The following is a 20,671-nucleotide window of genomic DNA, read 5'->3' on the forward strand; positions in this document are numbered from 1 at the left end:
GCAGATGACATGATTGTATATCTAGAAAACCCCATTGTCTCAGCACCAAATCTCCTTAAGCTGATTAGCAACTTCAGCAAACTCTCAGGATACAAAATCAATGTACAAAAATCACAAGCGTTCTTCTACACCAATCACAGACAGAGAGCCAAATCATGAGTGAACTCCCATTCACAATTGCTTCAAAGAGAATAAAATACCTAGGAATCCAACTTACAAGGGATGTGAAGGACCTCTTCAAGGAGAACTACAAACCACTGCTCAATGAAATAAAAGAGGATACAAACAAATGGAAGAACATTCCATGCTCATGGGTTGGAAGAATCAATATCGTGAAAATGGCCATACTGCCCAGGGTACTTTATAGATTCAATGCCATCCCCATCAAGTTACCAATGACTTTCTTCACAGAATTGGAAAAAACTACTTTCAAGTTCATATGGAACCAAAAAAGAGCCCTCATCGCCAAGTCAATCCTAAGCCAAAAGAACAAAGCTGGAGGTATCATGCTACCTGACTTCAAACTGTACTACAAGGCTACGGTAACCAAAACAGCATGGTACTGGTACCACAACAGAGACATAGATCAACGGAACAAAACAGAGCCCTCAGAAATAATGCTGCATATCTACAACTATCTGATCTTTGACAAACCTGACAAAAACAAGCAATGGGAAAAGGATTCCCTATTTAATAAATGGTGCCGGGAAAACTGGCTAGCCATATGTAGAAAGCTGAAACTGGATCCCTTCCTTACACCTTATACAAAAATTAATTCAAGATGGATTAAAGACTTACATGTTAGACCTAAAACCATAAAAACCCTAGAAGAAAACCTAGGTAATACCATTCAGGACATAGGCATGGGCAAGGACTTCATGTCTAAAACACCAAAAGCAATGGCAACGAAAGCCAAAATTGACAAATGGGATCTCATTAAACTAAAGAGCTTCTGCACAGCAAAAGAAACTACCATCAGCATGAACAGGCAACCTACAAAATGGGAGAAAATTTTCACAACCTACTCATCTGACAAAGGGCTAATATCCAGAATCTACAATGAACTCAAACAAATTTACAAGAAAAAAACAAACAACCCCATCAAAAAGTGGGCAAAGGACATGAACAGACACTTCTCAAAAGAAGACATTTATGCAGCCAAAAAACACATGAAAAAATGCTCATCATCACTGGCCATCAGAGAAATGCAAATCAAAACCACAATGAGATACCATCTCACACCAGTTAGAATGGCCATCATTAAAGTCAGGAAACAACAGGTGCTGGAGAGGATGTGGAGAAACAGGAACACTTTTACACTGTTGGCGGGACTGTAAACTAGTTCAACCATTGTGGAAGTCAGTGTGGCGATTCCTCAGGGATCTAGAACTAGAAATACCATTTGACCCAGCCATCCCATTACTGGGTATATACCCAAAGGACTATAAATCATGCTGCTATAAAGACACATGCACACATATGTTTATTGCGGCACTATTCACAATAGCAAAGACTTGGAACCAACCCAAATGTCCAACAACGATAGACTGGATTAAGAAAATGTGGCACATATACACCATGGAATACTATGCAGCCATAAAAAATGATGAGTTCGTGTCCTTTGGAGGGGCATGGATGAAACTGGAAAACATCATTCTCAGTAAACTATCACAAGGACAAAAAACCAAACACCACATGTTCTCACTCATAGGTGGGAATTGAACAATGAGAACTCATGGTCACAGGAAGGGGAACATCACACTCTGGGAACTGGTGTGGGGTAGGGGGAGGGGGGAGGGACAGCATTAGGAGATATACCTAATGCTAAATGACGAGTTAATGGGTGCAGCAAACCAACATGGCACATGGATACATAGGTAACAAACCTGCACATTGTGCACATGTACCCTAAAACCTAAAGTATAATAAAAAAAAAAATTATTAAAAAAAAAAATTAACACAGGCTGTCTCCTGCTTTGTGTTCCCCTGGCCAGTTTTCTCCAGTGCTAATTCCAGCACTCTAATGCTGCTTTTTTCACCAATTTAGAAATCCTAGCCTAGAAAGTTGCTCAGGAAGATGCATAAGTAAAGATCATCAGTACTAGAGGCTGATCTTCATGCGACCTGTTATCATTCCTTCTTCTACAAAATGGTTCCCTAGTATAGCTGATACCACAGAAAAAGGTAGAAATTGAGACATGCATATGCACTTTCTCTTCATTCTAAGTGCAGAGTCAAACATCAGTGACTGACTTATCATCATTCATTTATCCTTTTATTTGGTGGCCTTAGATCCTAGAAGATAGATTCCCTATAAAATCATTTTAGCCATGAAATATTCATAAGAAATCAACTTCAAATGTTAATGAGGATACTGAAGTTTTTTTTAACCTAAAAATGCGGCAATTTTAGGTAACCATAAAGCTGAGGCAAAGGTAGTTTGGGGTCTTGGAAAGAATCCTGCCTACCATCTTTAGTGGCCTCTGGGCACAAAGCACTTATGATCACTGCAGAGGTGGAGCAATGCAAAGGACTGTGTCAGCAGTTCATGTTGTGACAGCAGCAGCATGTACAGAAAACGTAGGTCATATACCTTGGCTTACACAAGGAATGCTAAGAAAAATGAGCCACCAGGTGGGAGCTTTAACATAGGTAATAATTAGTGAAAGCTTCTTAGAAAGTGAGAATTTGTAATTACTTTATTAAACATTACATTCAGTGTAAAGGCTTTAACCATCATAATCACCATGATATAATATGAGTATGTATATGTAAAAAAATACCCATTGAACATAAAATTATGTTTTGAAATCTATGTAACATGAAATATAGTTTGATATAAAAAACCCAACTAATCAGAAACATGAAAACCAGTATGTTTTAATAAAACCCTGTTGCTGGTTCTGGAATAACTGTGGCATGCATGTTCCTAGTCATGTTGGACTTCTCCTTCAGCTTTGATTGGAGTAGCGTGTGTTCCACAATGCCAATTCTAATGTCCATCTCTACAGTTTCTTGCTTCAGTTTTGTTAAGCTCTGTTTAATCTTCACCAAAGGAGCTGCAGAATGAAAATAACATGAAATAAAAATGTTCATTTGGAGTATCAGTGTATTACAGAATTGTATGACATTTTCCTCACTTCGTCTTAAGCCCAAAATAGGGTTAAAAATATAGCCAAAAACTTACTGACATTCACACAGTTTTGCTGTGGCATTTTAAGCACCTGAGATTTTTTAGGATGAAAAATGATGTAGTATTTGATGTACTGGGACTAAACTTTCTTCCTTTTCTAAGGGAAGAGCTGCTAAACAGGTGTTTAAGGATGTGTTCAAGATGATTTTATGAGCTAGTATATTTGTCTGTAGGAAAAGTAAATACAAAAGGGGAAAAGGGGAAGAGAGAATTATCTTTGAGATGTAGATAATGGGCCCATTTAAAACATATTGCAAAAAAAAAAATCCTCAACATTCCCTTTTGCAAGATCATTTGGTATATATCAATAGAACTCTAGAAAATTTTTCTAGGGCATAGAAAAGCCTTCAGCAATCACTACTGGCCCATATCAAAGTAACCCGCTCACAATGGAGGATGATTACCAGAGGATGATTAATTCTTCTCTATTTGACCCCTGCTCAGTCAGTTCTACTGGGGAGGAGGGAAAATAAACTAAGGGTTATCACATCACTGCCTTAGTGTCATTTGGGCATACACTTAGTGCCCTTTTGTACATAAAATAGAAAAAGTGAAGCTCATTTGATGAAAACAGAACACAATATTATTTTTTAAACTGGCATAACAAAGTACATATTTAAATATTTCCCACTCTTTGAATCAATAGTTTGAATTTTAAAAACCTCTAAATTATAGTAAAAAAGCCTACCCTTCTCAGCTGATTTATAAGAAAAACAGTACACTGATTATCAGACATTTTTGCACAATGAATCTTTATTCAAACAAGCAACAAATAATTTGTTTTATATATTAATACTATTTTGTTGAGTAGGTTTCTTGAAGAGCTATTTTTCTCTTGCTCAGTTTTTCCCCTAAAATGAGCATGTACTTACCACCATCAGTCATGCTGCTGCCCTTTTCTTCCATTTCTTGTTTTACCTTTTCTAATTCTTCCATAACCTTTCATGAAAGCAAGTTTTCATGAGCATTATATTTTAATAAACTTTCACAATTTTTGAATTATGTATTAAGAAAATGTAATTTAGATATTAGCCACACACATAGAAAAATAAAGATATTAGGAATATTTTGGACACAATTCAAATAAGATAAAGTATGCAGATATATAAAGCTTTTCAGTTTTTCAGAATGCTCCTAATGTTAAACTTCACCAAACAGCTGTCACATCCGTTTTCTCATGTTGCAATATACTAAACACAACCAAAGTTGTTTTAGTCACTAGACACTCAAACCTCGCAATTATCTCATTGCATATACTTTGAAATTCTCTAACAATTGGTTATTAATTAAAATAGTACAAACATCCTAAAGAGATTTTAGATTTCTAAAGGTTTTCTGGGTATCTTTCTTAATATTATAGTTCTATAAGACATTATGTCACTTTTTCCTCTATAGGACACTAAAAAATGTTTATATCATATGGCTATATATAAGAATATTCCTATTGCTTTATCCAAATCATGAACTCTGAACTCCAAGGAGGCATACTTTGCCGTCACACTTGTTCCTATCTGCACTCTATCTGGCGATTATACTACTACAACCTCTATTATTAGCAAAATTCCAAACCAGCATTAATATAAGTAGAAGATACCATCTTTAAGAAATTGAAAAATTTTTACATGATCTACAACTAAGCTATAATTATTGTGACTTAGTAGGATTTATTTTTATCATACTGGTGAGTAAAACCTTCCCTGGGAATAAAGTGCTCACCCAGGTAAAGCAAATTAATTTTTTCAGGCACCTGAAACGTTACAACTGGGGATAACCATCTACTCCAAAGAAGTAAATGGTTCCCTGGACTCCCTTCAAGTGTTAATTTACCTAACATAAGTGAACACTTTACTTCTACATACCGTTTTATTTGCTTAGAAGCACCACAGGATTAGAGTCTAAATATTTCTAATGTTATATTTTTAGTGTTTTAAAATAACTTTATTCCTCAAATAATCTCTATAATTTAATTATTCTTTCCTGTCAAAACAGTAAATTTATTCCAATTATACTGGATTGTAACCAAAGATCTTCTTGGATTTTAGTCCCAAATAAACTACTGACCTTTTTTCAAGGTTTTTTTTCTCCTTCGGCTCTTCAGTGAAAAATGGGAATATATATCAGGTCCTGCCTCTCTTGCAAGATCATAAAAATAAATGCAACTATTTATTTTTATGCAAATATTCTAAAGGAGGAGGTTATAAGCCACTCCCAATTGTGGACAGAGAAATACACCCAGGATCACACACAAGTTATCAATAACAGTCACTAAAAATAAACCTTTTATCAGCAGACTAACATTAAAATTTGCTATAGATTCCTTAAGTCAGTGCTTTACCTATTCATCTCCATGTTAATAATAGTTATTATGTAAAAAATTTGAGGAACATTAGAAGTGTGCTAATATTATGAGCAGGTTTTATGTTGAATTTAATACAGAAACTTCAGGCATCCTGTGGAAACAAGAAATGTATCAATTATTGATTCAGTGATAGGAAAATCAGGGATTATCTCCTAAAGAAAATGATTTAAAGGCACAGGAAGCAACTGAAATTGGCAGTGTTAAACCATCTGTAGGTTCTCAATGGCTGGGGCCCAGCTGACAGGTGAGAAGCAGGGCAAGAGCATCGCTGTGTACCTCAGAGAGGAGTCTGGTTCTCTCCGTTACTCCTCCATTTCCCTGCTGGTATCGCTCCTTTGCCTGAGAGGAAAAACATTTTGTTTAATGGCAAATTCAAAGCAGCAGCAGATTAAATACGACTGACCTCTTTGTGTTTGCAATTTCTGCAGGTTATTTTATGACAACCCCCCCCACCTTGTTTGTGAATACATTTGTGAAAGTGACATTTAACTGTAGCTGTTTTATATCCCTAATAGGCAGCATGTATTTAACTAAGTACTACAAAATGATGAACTACCTTAACCTTCACAAACTGACTGTGTACCTCGCATGGGCGCAGTTCACAATAAAAACTGTCCTTGGTCATTCCTAAACAGTTTAGGAGAGGGGCTCTTGGTGAATCTAATTTGCATGCTCTGCAGAGAAAGTCAGTTCTAAAACCAAAAATCAATCAAAGTAGAGCATGAAGCTCAGCAATGAATAAGGACAGTACAATCAACTGGAGTATGTCAGAAACTAACAATCAATTATATAACATTAATATTAGACAAATACATGGTGGCTTCGATCAGAGAGTTTTACATCATTTTGATAGTTAAAATATTCATAAGTAATTGTGTATATGAGGGAATAATACATTTAACAAATAAGATAATCGAAAAGTGTAGATTTCTATTTAGTCTTTGAGGACTTCTGAAAGTATAGAAGTATCTCAAATTTACTTCTACTTTTTTCTCTTTCTCAACTTTGTCTGCTGAAGACAAAAAATATGCCTTCAACTGATGTTTGCAACTGTCCTTACTAGTCTTCTTTAACATCAGAAAATAGGGGGCATAAATCCCAAAGGAAAGCTTTTAGATCCCTACTGCTGGGACAAAGAACTGGTGCTTTCAAAGTCTAGTGATTTTATTTTTTGGTTAAAATTCTAAAACTTTGAAAGAATGAAAAATTTGTCTCATTTTATTAATTAAACTGCTTGTCTCTGAATGTGTCTTGCTTTCACATTCCTTATTATGTGGTTGTAAGCCAGAATGGCAAGGACTCTCTTTTTCCTTTGACACATGTAAATGCATACTGTTCTTCTTCCTACACCAATGGTAAATTAACAACAGACTTAGAAACAAAACCAGGTGTCCTGATACTCTGTTCCTGTTCTAAGCTATGTTCTCCCAACAGCATATGCTTTCATTTACTTAAATCAAATGAAGACGTGCATTTAAAGACTTCTAGGAGAAAACAACTTCTATTACATGTAAAATAGACATAAGTTCACTTGGCTCTCTTGGCTTCCTAAAGTGGGCAGAAAATTGATGTTTTGCTGTTCATGAAAAGCATTTCATGATTCTCAAATGAACAGTATTGTGTCAAGTTTAGGGTTTAGGGTTGTTAACTTGAATAAATCCTTGGAAATCATTCTTAAATTACCTCACTCAGCTGGGCTTGAGCTGCACGATATTCTTGAACCAAATTCTCAAGCTGATTGTTGATGTACTTTTCTCGGCTGCCGATCTTTTCCAAAGTCCTAGTAATTTCATTATGGAGTTTGTCCAAAAATCCCTAGAAATTCCATGGAATTTGCAGATAGAAGAACTCACAAACATATTTTTTCAAAAATAGTTAAAAATGTGTTACATCTCAATCCATTCTACAAATTATCAACTACATGTGCAAAAGAAGACAGATTGAAATTTTCAATAGCACAAAATGTCTGTGATGAGAAGTATTTTAATCACATTTAGAAGAATTTTAGAATAAAAATGCACCTGGCAGTGTTAGTCAATTCATTTGTCATTATACATACCATAAAATTTATGTGACTATAATTAGCATTATATAACGTTCACAAGCAAAGTAGGTAAGGGAATAACATGAGTTTCCTATAGCACGATTCAAAGGTGACTGAAATATTCCAGTTGGAAATAGATCCCTAAGCCTATAGCTCTAGCCTGGGACACATAACTTCTCAGTCTAGCTTTGTTTCTTTGTGACATTCTCCAAAGTCCTTGTTTCTGGCAGGACAGCAAGCCTGCAGAGGCTGTAAGTTCTAGACATTGCTGGCCTGGTGTTCTTTCCTCTTTTAAGATAGAGAGAGGAAAGAATGATGAAATGTTTCTCTCTAATATATGCATTATCTGTATATTATACATATATATCATATATATACACATATATAGCTTTTATTAATATGTAAGTTAGCTTTCTTTAGTTGGTTTAAATGTAAGGTCAGTTGAAATGTAATATGGTACATTCAATTAGTAAGTTCCTTAAAGGCAAAAATTGTCTCTTTTTATTCTTTCATGTTCTCTTATAAGAGGTGTTCCACAGATAAGTAAATGTACATTGATTCACGTAAAGTAATTCATATACCTTGGTCTCCTTTAGAGCAGATTCAATTCCACTTTTGTGCTGGTGCATTTGGTCAACATGGATTCTCCAATCCTACAGGCATACAGCACATAGAAATAATGTAAAAAATACTACATTTCCATCTTTCCCTACTTCTTGTGAAGTTGTAACCTTTAATTACTTTGGTTTCTGCCCTATTTCAGGTGGGAGAGTCCTATTTATAGCTTGCAATCAGATGATAAAGAAATATGTGTAGAGCACTTTAGGATAAAAGATTCTAAATAAATGTAAATTATTTTACATGTTCACAGAGTGATGTCTGACAATTTAAATTATTCCTGCACTGCTGGTGGTTAATATTTATGACTACCCATTAAAATGAAAAAAAAAATTCTAATTACTAGAAAAGAACTACTTTTTTAAGCAGTAACAATTATGTTTGCCAAAAGCAATTCTGAACTCAAATATCATATATCAAAGATTAGTTTGTCTGTTGGAAATGAAAATGGGACCCTCATCTTCATGAAGCCTTTTGAGTCTCTTTCTTAATAAAGGAAGTTTATAATGATTACTGGAGTTCATGTATTTTAAAATATCATCTATTACTACTAGACTGATCTGAATTAGTGTGCAAATTTGAAATCTATGTCAACATTTTAATTTCCTACAAAATACATTAAAAATATTTTAGTTTACTATAAAGTAATAATTTTTTATTTTATTTTATTTTACTTTAAGTTCTGGGATACATGTGCTGAATGTGCAGGTTTGTTACATAGGTATACATGTGCCATGGTGCTTTACTGCACCCATCAACCTGTCATCTAGGTTTTAAGCCCTGCATGCATTATGTATTTGTCCTACTGCTCTCCCTCCCCATCCCCCATCCCCCAACAGGCCTCAGTGTGTGATGTTCCCCTCCCTGTGTCCGTGTGTTCTCATTGTTCAACTCCCACTTATGAGAACATGTGGTGTTTGGTTTTCTGTTCCCATGTTAGTCTGCTGAGAATGATGTCTCCCAGCTTCATCCATGTCCCTGCAAAGGACATGAATTCATTCTTTTTTTATGGCTGCATGGTATTCCACAGTGTATATGTGCCATACTTTCTTTATCCAGTCTATCATTGATGGGGATTTGGGTTGGTTCCAAGTCTTTGCTATTGTAAATAGTGCTGCAGTAAACATGTGTGCATGTGTCTTTATAGTAAAATGACTTAAAAACCTTTGGGTATATACCCAGTAATGGGATTGCTGGGTCAAATGGTATTTCTGGTTCTAGATCCTTGAGGAATTGCCACATTGTCTTCCACAATGGTTGAACTAATTTACACTCCCACCAACAGTGTAAAAGCGTTCCTATTCTCCACATCCTCACTAGCATCTGTTGTTTCCAGACTTTTTTGATCACCATTCTAACTGGCATGAGATGGTATCTCATTGTGGTTTTGATTTGCATTGCTCTGATGAACACTGGTGATGAGCTTTTTTTCATATGTTTTTTTGGCCACATAAATGTCTTCTTTTGAGAAGTGTCTGTTCATATCCTTTGCCCACTTTTTGATGGTTTTTCTTTCTTGTAATTTGTCTAAGTTCCTTTAGATTCTGGATACTAGACTTTTGTCAGATGGATAGATTACAAAAATTTTCTCCCATTCTCTAGGCTGCCTGTTCACTTGGATGATAGTTTCTTTTGCCGCGCAGAAGCTCTTTAGTTTAATTAGAGGCCATTTGTCAATTTTGGCTTTGTTGCCATTGCTTTTGGTGTTTTAGTCATGAAGTCTTTGCCCACGCCTATGTCCTGAATGGTATTGCCTAGGTTTTCTTCTCAGGTTTTTATGGTTTTAGGTTTTACATTTAAGTCTTTAGTCCATCTTGAGCTAATTTTTGTATAAGGTGTAAGGAAGGGGTACAGTTTCTGTTTTCTGTATATGGCAAGCCAGTTTTATCCCTGATGAACATCAACGTGAAAATCCTCAATAAAATACTGGCAAACCAAATCCAGCAGCACATCAAAAAGCTTATCCACCATGATCATGTCAGTTTCAGCCCCAGGGTGCAAGGCTGGTTCAACATACACAAATCAATAAATGTAATCCATCACATAAACAGAACCAATGACAAAAACCACATGATTATCTCAATAGATGCAGAAAAGGCCTTTGATAAAGTTCAACACCCCTTCATGCTAAAAACTCTCAATAAACTCGGTATTGATGGAACATATCTCAAAATAATAAGAGCTATTTATGACAAACCCATAGCCAATATCATACTGAATGGGCAAAAGCTGGAAGCATTCCCTTTGAAAACCGGCAAAAGACAAGGATGCCCTCTCTCCCCACTCCTATTCAACATAGTATTGGAAGTTCTAGCCTGGGCAATCAGGCAATAGAAAGAAATAAAGGGTATTCAAATAGGAACTGAGGAAGTCAAATTGTCTCTGTTTGCAGATAACATGATTGCATATTTAGAAAACCCCTATGTCTCAGCCTCAAAACTCCTTAAGCTAATAAGCAACTTCAGCAAAGTCTCAGGATACAAAATCAATGTGCAAAAATCACAAGCATTCCTATATGCCAATAATAGACAAGCAGAGAGCCAAATCGTGAGTGAACTTCTATTCACAATTGCTACAAATAAAATAAAATATCTAGAGATACAACTTACAAGGGATGTGAAGGACCTCTTCAAGGAGAACTAAAAACCACTGCTTAAGGAAATAAGAAAGGCCACAAACAAATGGAAAAACATTCCATGCTCTTGGATAGGAAGAATCAATATCATGAAAATGGCCATACTGCCCAAAGTAATTTATAGATTCAATGCTTTTCCCATCAAGCTACCACTGACTTTCTACCCAGATTAGAAAAAACTACTTTAAATTTCATGTGGAACCAAAAAAAAAAAACCCCATACAACCAAAAAAATCCTAAGCAAAAACAATGAAGCTGGAGGCATCATGCGACTTGACTTCAACCTACGCTACAAGGCTACAGTAACCAAAACAGCATGATACTGGTACCAAAACAGATATACAGACCAATGGAACAGAATAGAGACCTCAGAAATAACACCACACATCTACAACCATCTGATCTTCGACAAACCTGACAAAAACAAACAATAGGGAAAGGATTCCCTATTTAATACAAAGTAATAATTTTAAAAGAGTAATTGAGAAATACCTATTGTAAAAGAAAAATACAGTAAGTTAAAGTAAGTGATGCAACTAGGCTATTTCTTCATTGCACATATCTGTTTGCATACCCTGATGCTCCACTTTGCTATCTACACTATTTTGTGAGTAAAGGATATTTTGTGAATAGTCCCATTCTACCTATTACTTAACTTTGAAATGGCCTAGTGACTGCAGGGTAAAAAACTGCTTGGGTACTTCAAATGTACCAATTATAAAATTATAATATATTAAAACTGCAAAGAACCTCAAAAAGCATCCAGTCTCACCCTTGTCATTTCACAGATAAGCAAACAGAGGCCTGGTGACAGCAAGGGGCACACCCAAGGCTACATAGCTATTGGTGCACCTGGATAGAAGCCAAATGTAGTAATTTCCACACAACACATACTGGCAGTTTGACGTAAAGAAAAGGGGCAACTGGTTACCTGATAGTGAGGGTGCTAGCGTAGAAAACAAATTAGCACTTTCCTTTATCCTTAAGCATTTTTCTGTTTCATGAGCAAAAAGTATTGCAGAATTGGAGAGCTGAAAAGAACCTTAGAGATCATCTATTCATCTACTTAACAATCATCTAGTGTAACGTTTTTATTTTATAGTTGAGGGGACTATTCACCACCCGTGACTATGACTACACAGAGTTGGCAACGGAACAAGGCCCCTCCAAGTCAGCTAATCAACATTGGAATAGAGAGGAGGGACAATTGGCTGGCCTCCTGCACCTGGACCAAATATGGTTGAGCCTCAAAATGGAAACCTATTGAAGCCCAAGTTAGCATCTTTATGAAAGAAAATGAACCTAACACGCATCATTATATTATTATTAATTTTTTTTGAAAAAGTACTCATCTAGCCTGGTTCCAAAAAGAATTTCAGAGGCCTTAATAAACACCAAGCTCAAGTATTTACATTCCTTCCCTCTTCCTAACAGTCTCTGTTTCTCTTTGCCTGTTTCTCTCCATATATATGTATGTAGAAAAATGCATTCATACATACATATACAAATATATATTTTTATATATAGTTTTTATTATAATGGATATGTTAAAATAGTTTGTGTTCTGCTATTTCTACCCAGCATTATTTATAAATATATTTTTGCTATGTACTGACATTTAAAACATTTTGAGAGAAGCAACCATGCCTGACTCATCTAGGTATAACTACGATAGTGTACACTGATGTAAAATTCCATGGAGGGGCTGGTATTTCTGTGGAACCTTGAAGCATGAGTAGCATTTCAACAGGCTGTAAAGATGTGGGGAGGAAGCATATTCTTGGCTGAGGGAGTAACATGAACAAGGAAAATACATGGAGACCAAGCAGCCAAAGGCTGTCTAGCATGGAAAACACAAAGTTCTTGGGGGTGGGCTCGGGAGGATGGATCACAAGAAAATAAAGCTGGAGAGGGAGGTTCAATTAGATCGAGGGCTTTGCTTATAACAACTAAAGAGTATAGATTTTATTATGTACATAATGGGGAGCTATCAGATATTTTTGGTTTCAGTTTTAAAGATAAGTGTGTTTTTTTTTTTATTATACTTTAGGTTTTAGGGTACATGTGCACAATGTGCAGGTTTGTTACATATGTATCCATGTGCCATGTTGATTTCCTGCACCCATTAACTCATCATTTAGCATTAGGTATATCTCCTAATGCTGTCCCTCCCCCCTCCCCCCATCCCACAACAGTCCCCGGAGTGTGATGTTCCCCTTCCTGTGTCCATGAGTTCTCATTGTTCAATTCCCACCTATGAGTGAGAACATGCGGTGTTTGGTTTTTTGTCCTTGTGATAGTTTACTGAGAATGATGTTTTCCAGTTTCATCCATGTCCCTACAAAGGACACGAACTCATCATTTTTTATGGCTGCATAGTATTCCATGGTGTATATGTGCCACATTTTCTTAATCCAGTCTATCGTTGTTGGACATTTGGGTTGGTTCCAACTCTTTGCTATTGTGAATAGTGCCGCAATAAACACACGTGTGCATGTGTCTTTATAGCAGCATGATTTATAGTCCTTTGGGTATTGAGAAAGTAATAGAGTAAAGGACTGATTAGAAAGGCAAGAGACTGAAGGCAGGTAGGGACCCAGTTAGGAGGCTAATAGTTCACATGATATAGATTAGCCACGTCTGAATTAGAGCAGTGCTTGTGAGAATAGAAAGGAAGGGATGCATCAAGGGACACTGTAGAGGCAGAACTAGCAAAACTTGAAGACGGACTAAAGTGAAGTATGCGCATGGGGTGACTGAAGTGAAGGTGGGGTAGTAGAGACAATGTGTCCTTAAGGTTTCCAGCCTGAGGAACTGAGAAAATATTAATACTACAGTGTGACAAGAACAGCATAGATTTTAGGGAAGTCAAAAATACTAGGAATTTGTGTTTGCACTTAAGTTTGATAAGCTACTGGGACATTCATGTATTTATAAAGCCCATTAAAGTGTTGAGCCAGTGACGATTTGTAATTACCTGCGAGGCAAATCTGAATATTTGTTTTATTAAAATCTTCTAGATGGACACATTCCTGATATAAAGTTAAAGTCGAAAAGTATTCTTACCCAAACTTCTAGAAATTATTCTCACAGAAATAATTGGGAATACACGAAGATTAATGTACAAGTTCTTGATAAAAGTAAAACAGCAGAAAACTAAACATCTAACAGCAAAGGACAGTTTAATTTTGTAATATTCATTCCACTGCTAAAAATAATGTGGTATGATACTGTTTTTATAAATCTGGAAACCAAGTAAAACTCAGTGATACACTGTTTGGAGATACAAACATATGTAAACACACACACAAAAAAGACACTGTATACAAACTTGAGGATAGTGATTACTGTGGGTGGGAAGGGGCAGCAGCAGAGGAGCACACAGCTAACTTCAGGTGGTAATGGTCTAGTTCTCAAGTTGGGGGTGGTTTTATTATTGGGCTTCATAATTAAAATTGCTTCTCAACTTAAGATAGGGTACAACCTGATACACCCATCATAAGCTAAAAATATCCAGTCAAAACTGCATGTAATAAACCTAACTTTCCAAACATCATAGCTTAGCCTAGCTTACCTTCAATGTGCTTGAAAGGCTTACATTAGCCTCAGTTGGGCAAAACCATCTAACACAAACTCTACTTTATAATAAAATAGTGAATATCTCATGTAATTTATTGAATGTTGTACAGAAATTGAAAACCAGAATGGAGGTCTGGGTGCTCAAAGTACAGTTTCTACTGAATGAATATCACTTTTGCACCACTATAAAGTCGAAAAATTGTTAAGTTGAACCATGGTAAGTCAGGGACTCTGTGTGTGTGTGTGTGTATATATATATATATATACACACACATATATATACATACATATATATGTATATAGAGACTATATTATATACAGTAATAGTAAACATTAAAATGTTAAATTCATGTTCTCAAAAAATATTTAATGAACAGCAAACATGCATGCTAACAACATATGTTAAAGTGGAAAATACAGTCTCAAAAAGAGTATTTTCATTAGGTGTCCAATTTAGTAAAAATTAGTATTTGCATATATTTGAACGTGTGTGTGTGTGTGTATGTGTGTGTGTGTTTAAGACAGGGATTTGAATATGGGTACCTTTAAATTTCTTCTTTACCATTCCAGAATTTTCTAAATTTCCTACAAGGAAATTTTATTACTTTAATTATCAGGAAAAAAAAGACAAAAACCTTCTAGATGCCCAAGAAGTTCTTGAAAGGGGTTTAATAGAGTTATAGTGGAAAAAAATATAAATGATTATAACTGTGGCATTTTAAAAACATGAATATAAAAAGGCAAAATATATATCTTTTGAAAAACTATTAACACAACTGAGACAGTTAAAATCTTTACAAAGGTTTGTGTCAAAATGAAGAAGAAGAAATGGGTTTTAATGATATGTAAGGACTTGAAATCTATCTGGATCCCTGAAATAAATAACATTAAAAGGAACTGTTCAACAATAAGAGTAATTCTTACATTAGTAGAGAATCTATTAGATTACAATGCACTTTTATATGACTTCCTTTATTTGAGACTCCCAAAGGTTTGGAGAGATAAGTAGATATTGTCATCTCTTCTTACACTTCTACCTTCTATTTAAGAAGGTTATGAGATTTGCTGGCTGGTTGTGGGATGAGTACACTTTGCTGCTTCATTGATGCTGGCCTTGACTATGTGGTTCTCTTTAGCCAGTGGAATGATGGTGGACATAGTCTATGCCAGGATTGTGCAGAAGCTGTCAGAAACATCCATTCACCTGCTCTCTTGCTCTTTCTTTCAGCCATGATAATAATAAGCATGCCCCACATAGGGACAATCCTTTCAGCCTGGGTCTGAGAGTAAGAAACACAGGATCTAGCTGGAGCAGAGGTGCAGCTGAAGCAGATATCAGCAGATATGTATTGTATGTGAAAATAAATATGTTATTGCAAGCCACTGTGATTTGGGAGTTGTTTGTTATGCAGAAAAATTAACTACATATATGTATTTTATAGTGAGAAAAACTAAGAATCAGATAGGCGAATTGACTTTGGCAAAGTTTTATGTCTGAAAAATGGAAAGCAATCTCAAAACACTGTATTTTCCACATATTACATAATGCTTTTTTTGGGGGATAAAATAAACTACCAAAGAATTTATAAGGTAAACCAAGAATTCTTTTTGCTATTTATCAAGTTCTTGCTGGGGTCTACTGGTCACCTATTCTAAAGTGCTCTAACGTGTTCATTAGGCATCATTTCTCCTCTCTATTGAAGATGAATATTTCACTCAATTTTGCATATTTTCTCTCTCAATGGAATTGAGAACACTAATACTACAGTATATCATTTCTTTAGAATTTCTATGTTTCAAAATCCTCTCATATGAAATCACATGTATAATGCTATCATTTATTAGGTAAATAGCAAAGGTATCATTGTAACCATAGATCCCCTCCCCACTCCAAATTCTTTAGCACTAAATTATAATATTATCTATCTCCCTTCTTTAGAAACTGAAAAGCTGTGATGAAGTATCTGGAGATGGTGATTCACAGTACACCATAAAATCAAAAAGTATGAGATGTAGCTGCAGCTGTTAAGGTGACTCGCAAGACTATAAGGATCTCTGGGTTTTACTTCAACACAATGACACCTGAAAGATTTCCTTTGCGTATGCAGAGGCATTTTCTTTGTCTAGATCTCCAACCCAATGCTTAAAGCTTCTCTCTGAAACTGCAGGAAAAAGAGAAACTAAATCATGAGCTAGAGCTAGAGATGGTAAATGGAACTTACATCTGTGTATCGGTTTCATTAGTTTACAACTTATAAAATACCAAACCCTCTTTAAAAAAAAAAAAGTTAGACTTTGTGAGTGGAGAGGCATAGTGCTAAAGAATTATTGATAGAAAAAAGGCATGGACGTCACCTTCCCGTGTGCTGGGATGCTTTTTTCTATGCTCAGAAAAAACCCTCGCCAGACCACAACTGACCGTAGCAGTTCATGGAGGTCTATTCGCACTTTTTGCTTCTCCCTGCAGAAAAGCAAGAGCAGAACTCCAAGGCTCTGATGTGCGTTGAATCACTTTCCATCAAAAAACGTTACTTCTATCTGACATTGACTCTACCCTTCTCTATTCTCACTGCCCACAATTATAATGGTAATTACAATTCCATTATAATTACTGGTGAAACCTTAATTCAGTGTTCTGTTTTGCAGTTTTACTTTAGTGAATATAAAACTATTTACAATGGCACTTACAGGCTCCATTTAAGACATCTGCATTTTTCTCAGGACATTGTTTCAATACAGAATTCACTTTCTCTAGAGATTTTCAAGATCACTCTAATGTATGAGAAAGAAATCCTATACCTCCATTTCACAGATCGGGTAACAAATTGAGGTTGTGTGATTTTTTAACACCATCAATCACAAAATGAATAGGAAACCAAGTATCCTTTCTCTCTCTTACAGGTTTTCTATTACATCAAGCAGCCTCCTTCATTTCCTTTCTTTGTCACCCAATTTCAGTAAGAAGCACAAAAAATTCTCCTAACTCTCAATTCAAAGTTTGAACATTAAATGAATGTTTATTATCCTGGTTGTTTTGCTAAAGCATGAACACTAGGGAAGGTTGCTGCTTCTAATCTTCTGCAGACAATCCAGATAAAATAACCTTGCTAGAACCATCACTAAAACAAGGATAAATAAGTCCCAAAGAAGGATTTATAGGACTCTTCTTCAAACAAAATGCATAAAGCTTCAGTACAGTTTCTTTTGTGGTATCTACTTTAGTTACTTAGAAATTTTTCTCTCTCCTTCCTTGGGTATGGAGTAGTACCTCAACAATCACATCCCTCCAGGGATCTTTTTAAATCTAATAATGATAATTATAATGTTAACATTCATGGAATGCTTAGTATGTGTCAGGCACTATGGTAAGCACTACTGGTACATCAACACATATAATTCCCTTAAAAAGTCTACTAAGATGAGGAAATTGACACTTAGCTATTTTTAAGTAGACTGTAAACTCACACAGGTCAATCTATGGTAGAGCCCAAAGTTGCAATGACCACTATATCATAACATCATTTTCCTTGATAAAATGCAGTAAAGTATACCTAAAAATTTTAAGTGGATAATGGTTAGGGGAGACTTCAGTTCACTTGTAGTATTTGAGTTCTTACAAGAAGATTATTCATATATTAATAGTGCAATAAAAATGAATTGAAAACATTCTTAGGAGAAACATATGTAATTATTAGTGTTATCAGAAAAAATATCCAGACCCCAGATGGCTTCATTATCTTCCCAAACATTTAACAAATAATTAACAACCTTACACAAACTCTACCATACAATAGAAAAAAATGGAGAGCAACTGCCAACTTGTTTTATGAGACCTGCATAACATTATACCCAAACCTGACAAAGATCCCTAAAAACAAACAAAAATTACAGATCAATACCTTTTGTAATTACAGACATAAAAGTCTTAAAATATTAGCAAATCAAACCCAGTGATATGTAAGGAGGATAATATATCATAATCAAGTTGCATTTATTCCAAAATGCAAGGTTAGTTTAACACCAAAATAATCAATCAATATAATTCAACACAAGGCAGGGGTGGGGGGACAGGAGATAAATTGTATAACCATTTCAATAGATGAAGAAAAAAATTATTTGAAAAAAAAATTTAATGTCCTTTCATGACAAAACCTCTTGGCAAACAAGGAAGACAAGGGAATTTCCCTAATTTACTACAGGATATTTCTAAAAGACATAAAGATAATATCATACTTAATGGTGAAACTGAAATACTGGAAGCACTCTCCCTGATAACATCACTTACACCCAAAATAAGACTACAGTTCTTAACCAGTATAGCAGGCCAGAGAAAGCAAAAAGACAAAAGGCTCACAGAAAGACGATTGATGTTATTTGCGAATGACATAATTATAAATCAGAAAAGGCAAAATAACTTACAGGCCTACTGTTTAAAGTGAATTTAGCAAGTCACACACACACAAACACACACACACACAGCTAGATACAGATATACATAAAAAATTGTATTTCTAGATACCAGCAACAAATAAACAAAATATATTTAAAAGAAACAATTTTCAATAGTATCAAATAACAACAAATAGACTAAAGTGATAAAATAGAGTCCAGATACAGACCCACACATACATGCTCACTTGATTTATGACAAAGCAGTGTACTGGTGAAAGAATAACCTTTTCAGTAAACTATCTGGGTCAGTTGCATAAACATATGAAAACCAAGTAAGTCTTGAGTTCTATCTCACAACCATACACAAGAATCAAACTTAGATGGACTGCAAGTCTTCTGAAGGGCAAAACAATAAAGCTTAAAAAAGAAAACAGTCTGAGAATATCTTCATAATATTGGGGTAAGCAAAGATTTCTTAAAACATAAGTATTAGCCATACTTGTTCGCTCCCAAAAAAATCATTTTGAGTATATTAAAATTAAGTCACTGTTTATCATAATACAAAAAGGAAATGGAGAGCGAGAGTAGATGTTTGCAGTACACGTATCTGACAAGGGATTCATATCCTGAATATATAAAGAGCTTCTATAAATCAAAAGGAAAAGCAGATGGCCCGATGGCTAAACACAAAAGAAGATATCCAAAAGCTAAATAAGCTTATGAAAAAGTGGCTCAACCTCATAAGTCAACCGGGAAATGCAAATTAAAATGACAATGAGATATCATAACATACCTACCACGATGATTAAAATAAAAAAGATTAAAACACTACTGAATGTTGACAAAGATGTGAAGTAATTGGAACTTCATACAGTGCTGGCAGGAATATAATTTTTTTTAACCACTTTCAAAATGTATTTGGCAGGGTCTAGTACAGCTGATCACATACATACATCATGACCTAGCAATTCCACTCCTAGCAGAAATTCCAGTAGAAATGTGTACATTCCAGTAGAAATGTGTACATAATGCTGCTATGAAAATTCTTCTATATGCTAAAACACATATAGAAGAATTTTCATAGCAGCATTATGTATAATAGTCCCAAACTGGAAATAACTCACATATACTCAGATGCAGGAAGGATGAGACCTTGAGTTAGGCAAATCTGCCACTGAAAGAGTGGAGAGCTAGAGGCTGTCTGCTGACCACACTTTCTGTGGCTGGGCAGCAAGGCCCTGGGGGATCTGGATAACAAATCTCTATTTCAACCACAGGGAGAGACTCAGTTATTAGATTTTTAATTTTAGTTGCAGTGGTAGAAAGGTAGGGCCAAGTGAGAGCTATATTCCAAAAGTGACAAGTCTTGAGATTTCCTGTGACATGTCTAAAAACTCATCTAGGGTCAACAATTCTTTGCAAATCTGAATGGCAGAAAATCAGATTAAGTAAAAGGGGCAAGGAAAATACCATGATAGAAAGAGGTGCACATATCTAAATTTATTCTAGGAAATACTTCTCAGACAAAAATCTATAAATTATCATGCTTTCTGCAAGGATATGAGCAGCATATTTCTTTCCTCCACAGAAAATCCTCCCTTCCCTAATAAAATAACATTATCTGTACTCTCTTTTTGCCACTTGGCACAAGCAGATTTGCAATCTCTTCTTGTTCTCATTCTCAGAGTTTCTCGTTTCATTACTGCTCCCATTTGTGTATTTATTTGTGTATGTGAGTGTATATGTGTGAGAGAAAGAGCAAAAAAGACAGTGAGACTGTCTACTCAAATAACTTTTTAGAAATGAGACTGAATAACTTTTCTAATGAAAAATGCCCATTAGGTTGCAGGA

At 35.3% G+C, this 20,671-nt stretch overlaps 2 protein-coding genes across 2 annotated transcripts in view; one reads left to right on the plus strand and one right to left on the minus strand.

Annotated features, from left to right (window-relative positions):
• The window catches only part of HHLA2 (HHLA2 member of B7 family), a 263,843-nt gene that overhangs the window by 37,636 nt on the left and 205,536 nt on the right, over nucleotides 1-20,671 (plus strand). The window lies entirely within an intron of this gene.
• The window catches only part of IFT57 (intraflagellar transport 57), a 60,909-nt gene continuing 42,911 nt past the window's right edge, over nucleotides 2,674-20,671 (minus strand). The window contains exons 7-11 of the mRNA XM_055259104.2: nucleotides 8,178-8,249; nucleotides 7,236-7,367; nucleotides 5,829-5,891; nucleotides 4,066-4,132; nucleotides 2,674-3,059 (exon numbers count right to left, since the gene is read on the minus strand). Coding sequence (XP_055115079.1) covers nucleotides 2,881-3,059; nucleotides 4,066-4,132; nucleotides 5,829-5,891; nucleotides 7,236-7,367; nucleotides 8,178-8,249 — 513 coding nt within the window. The 3' untranslated portion in view covers nucleotides 2,674-2,880. The remainder of the gene's footprint in view (nucleotides 3,060-4,065; nucleotides 4,133-5,828; nucleotides 5,892-7,235; nucleotides 7,368-8,177; nucleotides 8,250-20,671) is intronic.

The sequence above is a fragment of the Symphalangus syndactylus genome, chromosome 21 (assembly GCF_028878055.3).
Source record: "Symphalangus syndactylus isolate Jambi chromosome 21, NHGRI_mSymSyn1-v2.1_pri, whole genome shotgun sequence".
NCBI classification, from domain to species: domain Eukaryota; kingdom Metazoa; phylum Chordata; class Mammalia; order Primates; family Hylobatidae; genus Symphalangus; species Symphalangus syndactylus.